At 35.2% G+C, this 12,237-nt stretch overlaps 1 protein-coding gene across 1 annotated transcript in view; it reads left to right on the forward strand.

The window, feature by feature from the left end:
• The window catches only part of DENND1A (DENN domain containing 1A), a 667,138-nt gene that overhangs the window by 313,542 nt on the left and 341,359 nt on the right, over nucleotides 1–12,237 (forward strand). The window contains exon 8 of the mRNA XM_044664250.1: nucleotides 9,961–10,014. Coding sequence (XP_044520185.1) covers nucleotides 9,961–10,014 — 54 coding nt within the window. The remainder of the gene's footprint in view (nucleotides 1–9,960; nucleotides 10,015–12,237) is intronic.

Below are 12,237 nucleotides of genomic sequence, written 5' to 3' on the forward strand. Positions count from 1 at the left end.
ATTTATTTTATGGGGTAGGGGAAATGGGAATATTTATTTTTTATAAAAGATTGAATAATAGTGTGTAGAGAAAGCAAGAAGTTAGAATCATAAAATGTTAGAGCTGGAAGGGATCACATTATTGGGAAATGTGAAGGATTACATTTTTTGTGTTGGAGTTTGAACAAAACCAGTGCGCAGTTTATTAAATGCAAAACACTTAGTTTATTATTAGGAAATAGGAAGGAGGAAAGTGAAAGTAGTCTTATAATAGCTTTTACCTATATTCCAGATCCCAATCCTAACTAAATTTCTCTGAAAAGCCCTAAATCTTTCTGCCTGGCCGAAGCCCTCTCCTACTCTCCTATTCTGATTAATAATATAATTCAGAAGAGGATAGCCTCTTTTCATCCCTGGCTTTTTGGTGATCCTTCTCTTTCTGGTCTGATTTTCTTTGTAGGTCATCTTTCACTTTCTTTCCCTCGTTTTCAAGCTGGTCAATTTTGGCTTTCAAGACCCCATTTTCTTATTTAAGTTCATGCATTTTCTTTCCCCAGTTATCTTCAGTCTCTCTTGATTGTTTTTCTTGGTGTTCCTTGATCTTCCTCTGATCCATTTGCTTTTTGTTCATTTCCTGGATAGAAGCTGTTGATTTTAATTTCTTTTTTCTTTTTCTGTTGTTTACTCATATTTTTTTTTCTTCTTTCCCCTTGTAATTGGTTGTAATCTTGCTCCTTTGATTATTTACTGGACCTTTGAATTTGGGCTATTCAGTCCAGGAAGGGCTTCTTCTCTGCTCTGTTTACTCACTAGATTAGTAAGATGAGAGAGCCCTGGGGCCAGATCTTCCCCAGCTGGTAGTAAAATCTAATGATGTGATTTCCACTACTTTTACTGAAATCTATGGGGGAGGGAGGTGGAGGATTCCCTGCCTTCTGAAGACTTCTTATCTGCCATATTGATAAGATTAAGCTAGGTTGGAGTAGATCTGCAGAGCTTGATATATGCCCTGAGGCTAAAACCTCTAGAAGGAAGGGGGATCAATGCAAGATGGAGTATTTGGATGCCCTCTCTCAGCTTCTCCTCCAGCTGCCTCCCTGCCATTTGTGATCAATACCTTGAGTCTAGGTCCTCTGTGCCAGTGAGGCACTGCCTCCTGAACAGCACCCTTCCCTGCCCAGAGATTCCCAGATCTGCTGGGAACTCAGTACATTAGGTGGGGGAGGGGACCTGGGATCTTCCTTTTTCCTTTCCCTTTGAACTAGCAATTCAAGAATTCAGGCTTTTTTTTTTTTTTCCACATACCTTTTAAGTTGAGTTTAGCAGGGGGTGTCCCCCAGCTCTGTTCTTTTGTCATATTTGGTTTTCTGTCCCCTCAAAGCCTTTTGTCCTTGATTGGTGTTGAAGAGTTTACAGAGATCTGGAGCCTTCCTGCTTCTAAGCTGCCATCTTCCCAGAATTCAAGATATAGTATTTAAAGAGAAAATAAACGAAGACTTTTCATATCTATTTAAACCAGAAGGCAAAGTGAAACAAAACACTATTCATTGCTTATTTCCTATAAGAAACCCCAGATAGAAACTTTCAGGAGGAAAATAATAAAAATTTAGATTTTATGTTAAATAAAAAAAATTGCAGGTAGCCTTGTGAACTCCAGTTCATGTATGAAAGAGCCATAAAACTTGATAGTTCCCTTACATAAAGAGAGGAGAGCTCGGTTATGACTTACAGTATTCTAAATGGTAAAGGTTTTATGACAGTTACCTATCTTAAATTTTTTTTTATTTTATTTTTTAGAAAAACATTCCATGGTTACATGATTCATGTTCTTACTTTCCCCTTCACCCACCCCTCCCCCCCATTGTCGATGCGTATTTCCACTAGTTTTAACATGTGTCATCTATGAAGACCTATTTCCTTATTATTGATAGTTGCATTGGTGTGGTCATTTTGAGTCTATATCCCCAATCATGTCCTCATCAACCCATGTCTTCAAGCAGTTGTTTTTCTTCTGTGTTTCCACTCCTGTAGTTCTTCCTCTGAATGTGGGTTGCATACTTTTCCATAAGTCCCTCAGAATTGTTATGGATCATTGCATTGCTGCTAGTACTGAAGTCCATTACATTCTATTTTATCACAGTCTATCAGTCTCTGTGTACAATGTTCTTTTGGCTCTGCTCCCTTCACTCTGCATCAATTCGTGGAGGTCTTTCCAGTTCACATGGATTTCCTCCAGTTTATTATTTCTTTGAGCACAGTAGTATTCCATCACCAGCATATACCACAATTTGTTCAGCCATTCCCCAATTGAAGGGCATACCCTCCTTTTCCAGTTTTTTACTACCACAAAAAGCAAGGCTATAAATATTTTTGTACAAGTCTTTTTATCTATGATCTCTTTGGGGTACAAACCCAGCAATGTTATGGCTAGATCAAAGTGCAAAACATTTTTCTAATAATTAGAGAAATGCAAATCAAAACAACTCAGATATCACCTCACACCTAGCAGATTGGCTAAAATGATAGCAGGGGAGAGTAATGAATGTTAGAGGGGATGTGGCAAAATTGGGACATTAATGCATTACTGGTGGAGTTGTGAACTGTTCCAAACATTCTGGTTGGCAATTTGGAACTATGCCCAAAGAGCTCTTTAAAATTGTTAATGTAATCCTAATGGAACAAAGGTTTTTTTTTTTGTTTTGTTTTTTTGTTTTTTTAATAAATTAGAAGACTTTGAAGGACAATACTGAGCAGAAATATTGAAAAGCAATTGTAGGTGTTTAGAGTAAGTAATTGCATTTTATTAATTGAAAAGTTCTTTGTGGTAATGAATTTTTTTACATCCTAATTTGGATAAAATAAAATAATTGTCTGATCAGAATCCTAATATCTTCAAGTGTCATAGAAAATTTGAAAACGGGCAGAGGGAAACTGTGTTATTTAATTTGTGTTTTAAAGGCCTTAGGAGAAGGAAATCTGGAAGCGAAAATAAATATAATGGGAAGGAAAAACAACTGACTATCTCACAGAAATGTTTTTTGTTCCATCCTTCATTTTTGAAGATGGCCAATGATATGATGAAGTGATGTTTTGACTTGCACTTGATTTGAATTTAAGTGAGACAGAGTTGCATAAAGGTATCAGCTTCACTCTCTTTTCTAGGTTTATCAAAATCCAATAGCAAGACAAAAGTCAAGACAACTGGTAATGGCTGAAAGATGCAGTAGATGATTGTGGTATCTTCATTATCTAACCAAGCTTTAAGCACACCACAACACCTGCTTTAGCTGCCTTCAAGGCCATTGGAACAAAATTGTTCTCATTTGCCTATTCCACTTGAGGAACTTATAATATGTTTGGTGTAGACTTACCCCTAAATCCCCAATGGATTTGGAGCCTATTGGTTACTCTCAACTTGGTTTAGCTATTTGCTTAGGTGATTTTACTGTGGTATGCCACTGAGCATGCTATAATTTCTTGTAGTCACAGGTGAGAGTTCAGTGATAGGTGGACACCAAAGTGGATAAGCACCCCATAATAGAGGCACATAGATAAAGAGTTTAAAAACATGGAGAAGTTGAGAGTAAGATACATGCCTTGAACCTCATGTTTATCTTCTCTCTGTCTTTCTCTGTTTCTCTGTCTCTGTCTCTCTGTCTCTCTCTCTCTCAGTCTCTCTCTCTCTCTCTATCTCTCTCTCTCTCTCTCACACACACACACACTCTGACATGAAATACATTAAATTCATTAAGGAAAAAGATGGGGCACGGAAAGAAAGAAGCAATTTTAACTAGGAGTTCAAAATAGATGAGAGAATAATAATCAAATTCTAGGTTTGGAGATGGAGCAATAAAAGATGATTAAAACGGTTATAAGAAATAGTAAAATATCAGTGTAGGGTGCTATCATGGATATAAAATCCCTCAATTATATATCATTAATGATCAATATACATATACATATATATATATATTTGTGTATTTGAAAGCCATGCTATCTGAATGATTAAAGGAAAAATTAATTGAACTGTAAAGAGCAAGTAAAATGTAAACGTAGAGAGGTTCAACTTAACTACTTTCAGACTTTGAGAACGTTAACAAAAAGATAAACAACATATTAGATATGATGAATCACTAGCAGTTATAATTGGAAAGAGAAAGGAGTTTGTATTCTTAGCTCTGAATGGTAATTTCATAAAAATTGACTATGTATTGATTTATTAAGGCCTTACAATGAACCACAGAAAAATTAAAAAGCAATACATTTTAAAACCTCTATTAAACACCAAAATAGAAATTCTAAAAATCAAAGAAGAGATGAACTAGATTGAAAACAAATTAATAATGATAAAATTAGTGATAAGTATGTATTGGATTTCTTAATAAACTAGAAGCTACTCTTTTGGAGAATATAAAAAAGTTAATTTTTATAAAGAGAAAGAATAGCAAAGTTACCATTATTATAAATCAGAAATAAGAATTCATATCAGTTGAAGTTGAAGTAATGGAAACCATAAGAAAATATTTTGTCCAATTATTTTCCAGAAAAACATGATATCTTAGATAAAAAAATGCATATTAAGCAATATAAGTACACAAAACATAAAGTGTTTAAAAAATGGAGTTGAGACATACATACCATGAACCTCACTTTTTTCCTCTTTCTGTCTCTCTCTGTTTATATTATTATTTGAAGTAGATTATTTGAATGTCCTAAAAATAATTGAAGTAGCCACAAATCAATACCTAAAGAAGAAACAAATCAGGAGCACGTGAATTTAAAAGTGGATTTTCTTAAATATTCAAAGAAAAATTAATGCCAATATTACAAGTATTATAAATAGGAAATGGTGGAAACTTTATAAATATTTCTCTTAATATTAATATGGTCATTATAACTAATCCAGGGAGAGATAAAACCAGGAAAATAGAACATTTGTAAAGATGTTGCAACAACATATTAAAAGAGTCATCCAAGGGGACAGCTGGGTAGCTCAGTGGATTGAGAGCCAGGCCTAGAGACGGGAGGTCCTAGGTTCAAATCCGGCCTCAGACACTTCCCAGCTGTGTGACCCTGGGCAAGTCACTTGACCCCCATTGCCTACCCTTACCACTCTTCTGCCTTGGAGCCAATACACAATATTGACTCCAAGACTGAAGGTAAGGGTTTAAAAAAAAAAAAAAAGTCATCCATTATGATCAGGTTGAGTTCATACCAGAAATGTAGTTTTTATTCAATAAATGAAACTATATAAACATAGTAGCATATATTAATATCAGAAAATTAGAATCACCCCATTATTTTAATGTGAATAAAACTTTTATGAAAATCTAACACTAATTTTAGTTTAAAATGTTAGACTATATAGTGAAAATGGACTTTTCATAGATTATATTATCTTTTTAGACTATTCTAGGGAGTAAAAATTTGAGATAATTTGAATATAAAATAATCCCATGAAAATAGTCTGCACTTTGTAATATTGAGCATAAAAAATAGAAAAACAAATTCCATTCAAAATGAGTAATTTACTAAAATTAGTAAATTGATAATTGCTAAAATTTTATGTATTAGGGATCATTTAATATACTTATTAGTAGTCAATCTGCCAGGATACATATAAGAACCATTTATTACTAAAGCTATAAAATATTTTTTGTAGAGACAAATCTTATGATTTAAAAAAATGTTACTTTCCTACTTCTCTAATAAAATGATACTACTAACTTAATTTATTACTTGGTGCTATATCTGTCAAACTCCTACTGGACTACTTTAAAGCTAGAAGGAAAAAAATTCATCCAGGGTCACACATCTAGTAAGTGTCTGACTCTGATTTAGAACTCAGATATTCCTCACTCCAGTTCTAGCACTCTGTCCATTGTGTCTTCTAACTACCTCTAAGAATGAATGAATGGGAGATGGGTGTGGCAGCTAAATGGCTCCACATTAATATACACAGTATGGATTCACAACATTGAATGAATATACTATACTATTGACTCTAAGACAAAAGATAAGTTTTAAAAAAGATAAATTTTTTTAAAAAATTTAAAAATGAATAACAGCATCAGTAACCATTATTTGTAATGATTATAAGCTAGCAGACTTCCTAATAAAATCAGAGGTGAAGCAAGATTGCCCATTATTACAATCTTTATTCAATATTATACTAGAAATGCCTTTTATTGCAATAAGAGAAGAGGAAATTGAAAAAATTAGAAGAGGCAGTGAGTAAATAAAACCCTCTTTGCTGATAACATGGTGGCATAGAGAATCCTAGAAAATCAACTAATAGACTAATTGAAATAATTAACAACTTTAGCATGGTTGCAGGATATAAAGTAAATCCATATAAGTCATCAGCATTTTTAAGTATTACCAACAAGGTCCTGAAGCAAAAGATAGAGACATTCATTTTAAAATAGCTATGTGCAATATAAAATACCTGGAATTCTATCTTTCCTGGACATACTTATGAACTATTTAAACATGTTTACAAAACAGTTGTCATACAAAATCAGATCTCCAGTTGCTCCTGGGTATGCCAAGCCAATATAATAAATATCTAAATTAATCTACCTCTTCAGTGTCTTACCAATCAAACTACTGAAAAGTATGTTAGGTTTTAATTTAGGATTTTATGCTAAATATGAGAGTTATAAAGTAATATTGTTGTTGCCAATTTTAAAATATTATAGCCTAAGTCAAAATGACTTTTAGCAGCTTTCTTTTACAAAGAGGTGGAAAGAGTGAAAGTGTAAATGTAAATAAAGAGACAGATTCCTAATAAGCCTACCAGCCTTTCTCTGGTGAAGTCCAGCTCAGCCCTGGCAGAGGCTTCCCCAAGTCCCTTGTCTCCACATGGATTTTCTGGTAATCCTCAGCCAGAAGTCTTGATGGTGTCTCCAGCCAGAGTTCTACCAGTGTAGCCTTCTCCAAAGCCAAGGCAGAAATGTCAGCCACTCAACCAGCAAGCGGGGCAGGATCCAGAGAAAAAGTCTTCTCCAAGCCAAGGCAGGGATCTTAGCCATTTACTCTAAACAACAGGAAGGAATATTCTCTAGACCATGCTGGTTTCTTCTTTTATGCTCCTCTTTTCCACATCACTTCCGGTCACTCCCCCTTCTTCACAGAAACCAATGGCAGTTTTTCAATTTGCCTAGGACTGCCCAGGGTTGGGGGAGGGGGAGTTGTGATGGAGTGGAGCAGTGGCCTTTGGAGGTATGAGCTTATTCTAGAAAATGACTTGTGAACTCTCATGATTAATGGTAAGTAGGGGTACTTTAAGTTCTTGCTTTGATTAGCTAAAAATAGGCAAGGGGAGACTTAATCCAATTTTCACAAGTATTTCATATACCAAGGAAAAATAATGAAATTCATCTGGGAGAACAAAAGATCAAGAATAGCAAAGGAATTAATGGGGGGGGTGGGGGGGGAATGTAAAGGAAGGTAGACTAGAGGTACCAGATCTCAAATGGAACTACAAAGTAGTAATCATCAAAACAATCTGGCACTGGGTAAGAAATAAGATGGTAAACCAAAGGAGTAGATTAGGTACATAAAACACATTAGTCCAATAATTTTTAGTCCTTGATCTATTTTGCAGATCAGCTGGTTTTCCAAACAAAATATTTCACATTTTCTTTGTTTTTCTTTTCCTCTTTTTGATTATGTTTTATTGTTTCCTGATGTCTTATGGAGTCATTAGCATCTACTTGCTATTATTAGCTTCCACAGCTATCCTCATTTTTAGGAAGTTATTCTCTTCTTTGAGGTTTTTAAACCTCTTTTTCCATTTAGCCAATTCTACTTTTTATGAAATTGTTTTCTTACTCGAATTTTTGGGTCTCCTTTTTCCATTTGGTCAATTCTACTTTTTAGGGACAGGGTTTCTTCACTGAATTTTTGTGTATCTTTTACTATTTTTTTGTGCTTCCTTTACTAAACTGTTGACTCTTTTTTTTGTGATTCTCTTGCATCACTCTCATTTCTTTTCCCAATTTTTCTTCTACCTCTTTTGGTTTTTTTAAATCCTTTTTTAGAGCTCCGCAAGCAGTTTTTTTTCAGCCTGACACCATTTCACATTTTCCTTTGTGGCTTCACATATAGTTATTTCGTATTGTTGTCCTCTTGTGGGTTTGTGTTTTGATCTTCTCTGTCGTCATAATAAGTCAATGGTCCCATTTTTTCTTTGTCTTTTACCCATTTTTCCAGTCTACTCCTGGGAATTCCATGCTTATTCCACAACCTTGACTCCACCTTGAGACTAAAGTGTAAATGCTAAATTTGAACACTGAGTTAATGTATACTCTTGTAGTCAAATCACTGCTTCTTTCTGAGCCTCTTTAAAATAGGGATGATAATATTCATTTTGTCTAACTCGGAGAACTTCTAAGGTACAGTGGGGTAAATAACTGTTGGATTTTGATTCAAGAAAATCTAGGTTCAATTCCTGTTTCTTAACACTGACTGCAATTATGAGTAACCTATATGAGTCTCAAGGAACCTACACTTTCTTATCTACCAAGTTATATGTGAATTTTAGATATGTAGAGGATGGAATTCCTTCACTAATAACACAATTTTAAGGCTCTTGATGTATTTAATATCTCCTTCAGAGAATTATTCTAAAATGTAGTTTCTCTTCTTATGTACTGCCTCTATACTTCTGAAACTATAGCTCATAAACCTTCTGGCACATATACCTTTGATAATTCGGCAAACACAATTAGCTTAAAACAGAAGCTTTGTTAAGATATTGTAAGAATAATTTTAATAAAAGATTCCCTCCACAAGTGCATATCTCTTTGTGCTTTATGACCTGGAAATTCTTGGTTGAATATATAGAAAGCATTCTTCTCTGATGTTAAGGATCATGCCACTTGAAGTTACCTCCTTTGATTTGACTTTCTATATTTAATCGTCCTTGATGTGTCACTTTGTTCCAGGTTGGCTTGTTTTCTTCTGCTTGCTAATCTCAGATTCTAGTAGGATACAAGCTCTGTTACTGATCTTTTCTCTTTGATGATAATGATATGGTCAAATGACAGGGATAGAGAAGACAGATGAATTTTCTGTTCCTCTCTTGGGCAATTTCCTTCCATTGACCATGGCTCCAACTCCTTGTCTTAACTTAGGCTCTTCTAGTACTGAACTTGCCATCCCACTGCAAAAATCATTCCAATTTTAGGTTCTTTTTAGATTCTTTATTTCACAGTTTAATTCACCAAACATTTGGTCAAATCTTTTTTTTTTTAAACCCTCATCTTCTGCCTTAGAATCAATACTAAGTATTGGTTCCAAGATAGAAGAATAGTAAGGGCTAGGCAATTAAGGTTGTGCCCAAGGTCAATAGCTATCAACTAATGATTAAAATATTAAGTAGTTAACAATATTTGTTGATGAAAGAAATCCTTGTAAAATAAAAAAAATTAAAGTTCCAGGAAATAATACTTAAAGCAAGAATTAATAAAGGGTTTTTTTTTTCACATTTTGAAAAATCTTCAATTTACTAGTTGTGAACATTGTCTTTCAGAGTGTAAATTGCATACAACTAGGAAGTATCTGAGACCAGATTTGAACACAGTACTTCTTATCTCTGGCTCTCAATCCTCTGAGCCACCGAGCTCCCTAATATTTAATTTGTTAAATCATCATAGCTGTGACTCAACGTATTTGACTTGAGTTAAATACCTTATCTAGTGAAAAGAACACTGAATTTGGAATCATGAGACCAAAGTTTGAGTTGTGATTCTCATTTACTGTTTGTTCTTACTCTTTCTAAATTTAGTTTTCCTCATCTGTAAAATGAGGCTGGTTATACTTGCCCCACTTGCCTCCCTAGATTTATTGCATATGTTCAGATAGACAATACATGGGTTCTTTAAAGTGCTATATAAAGAAGTATTATTGTTAACATTATTTGTTATCTATGTTTACCAAAATGAGTTAACTTCTGGGTTTTTGTTTTTCTCCTAGCACTCTTACTTTACTGTGCCTGACACAAGAGAACTTCCTAGTATACCTGAAAATGTGAGTATTTGAGTTAATTTAGATTCCTTTTATTTCTTTGCTTCCTTTAGAAAATTTTAGGGGTAGGTCAAGAGAGCCAAAGTATTTGTATATGTGTAGCATTCTAATAATAGGAAATTCTTGCATCCCCATCTGCATTCTATGAAAATTAATAGTTTGCAATACTTTATCCATTCACTTTATTCCCCTGAAGATTAATAAGCCCTTTTGCCTGAAACTTTCTTCATGTATTTTTACCTTCACCATTAGATTCAGGGAATTGGATTCAGAAAACTGGAGTCTGGGTTAACTCTGCCACTACTGACTGTGTGATTTTGAGCATATCACTTCCCCTGTCTATATACCTCAGTTTCTTCATCTGTAAAATGTATGGAGGTGTATAATTTTTTTTTTAAAACCCTTTTCTTCAGTCTTAGAATTGATACTGAGTATCTACTCTAAGGCAAAAGAGCAGTGAGGGCTAGTTAATTAAAGTTGAGTAACTTGCCCAGGGCCACACAGCTTTGAAATAGTGTCTGAGCCCAGATTTGAACTTAGGATCACCTATCTCCAGGCCTAATACTCTTTCCAGTGAGTCACCTAGCTGCCCTTAGACTTAATGATCTCAAATGTCCCTTCCAATTCTAGCATTCTGTGATTCCATCACACTTTTCTTCCAAGCTTCATAAAAAGGATTCATAGTAAAGGAAATTAGTTCTATATTCCTTACATGACATTTTTTCACCAGCACTGGGATAACTAAATATCACAGGTCTAATCACAATAGGAGATCATAGGAAAAGCAGTTGAGGTATTATTATTACAAATTTTCTGATGAAAAATATGGGGCTTGATTTTGAGTTATATGACCCACAAGGAATAAAGCCATGAGTTTTCTCCTTTGTTTATGACTTCTTAGATCTTGTCAAAGACAGAGTTTTATAAAAGAGGTAAAGCAGTTACAGTACCTCAGCAGTAAAATACCAAGAACATTGGACTATCGCCTTTCTAGTTTTCATGGGGTTTTACTGCTGAGATGCCTACAGCTGCTTCATGAATTCTTTCCCATAATTCTTAATGATTTTTTAAAACCCTTACCTTATGTCTTAGAACAGTGATGGCTAACCTATGGCACAGATGCCAAAGATGACACACAGAGTACTCTCTGGGCACACGGCAGTCAGCTCCCCCCACCTCCTCAGTACATTACTAATAACGCAGAGGGACTTGGGTGGAGCTGCTCCCCTCCCGCTATCCACTGTACCTGAGGATATTTCTTCACATCCCCTGCTTCTCTGCCCAGTACCCCAGTGGGAGTGCAATAGGGAGTAAGGTGGGCAGCTCACAGGCAGTATTGGTGGAGAGGAGCAGAGCACTTAGGTCACTCCCCTCCCTCTCTTCACTTGTACTGAGGACATTCCTCATTTCCCCCACCTCTCTGCCCTGCAGTCCAATGGGAAAGCTTCCTCCCTCCCTTGTGTAGGGTAAGGGGGATACCTCGCATTCAGTGGGCAGGGGAAGGGGCATGGCACACAGTCTTGGGGGGGCAGTCAAGGCAAAAGTCTGTAAAGGGTTTGCCATCACTGTCTTAAAATCTATAGAGATTATCCATTCTAAGGCAGAAGACCTAAAAGGGTTAGGTGAATGGAGTTAAGTGACTTGTTCAGGGCCACACAGCTAGGATGTGTCTGAGGTACAGAAAAAGGTGTGGAGGGGAAGCACGTTGAAAAAGGAGAGCATAGTGGTTGGGGAAGGAATGGAAATTTTCCTTGTCTACTTACTGAGAGGAAAAAGAGAATAATGGATGACTATTAATAAAAAAGAAAAATAAATTAACAAATTAAGTAAAACTAGGCTCCAAAACTTTGCAGTGCTATGACTAGTGGGGAGTGCTAGACTTTGAGGATCAGAGCTGGTAGAAATAAGGTTGAATGAAAATAAACCAAAACAACTGAGATCTCAAAGTACTGTGTTCACAGAAGAAGAGGGGGAAAGACCAACATTAGAGAAAAATGTTGGAAAATATAAATCTCACTTTTAACTAGAAATATGAATGAGTTATATAATCCACTTAAAAAAAAAAAGTAACAGAACACCAAAATGATAATACAGGCTCAAGCTTTTAAAGAATAAGTAATATCTAGACTAGTAAATTATTCTAAAAAATTAAGAAAGAAATCATTCTATCAGACTCATTTTCTGAGCGAAATATAGTCCTAATATCTAAGCCATGGAGGAAAAAGC

Source organism: Gracilinanus agilis, chromosome 2, assembly GCF_016433145.1.
Source record: "Gracilinanus agilis isolate LMUSP501 chromosome 2, AgileGrace, whole genome shotgun sequence".
Classification (NCBI taxonomy): domain Eukaryota; kingdom Metazoa; phylum Chordata; class Mammalia; order Didelphimorphia; family Didelphidae; genus Gracilinanus; species Gracilinanus agilis.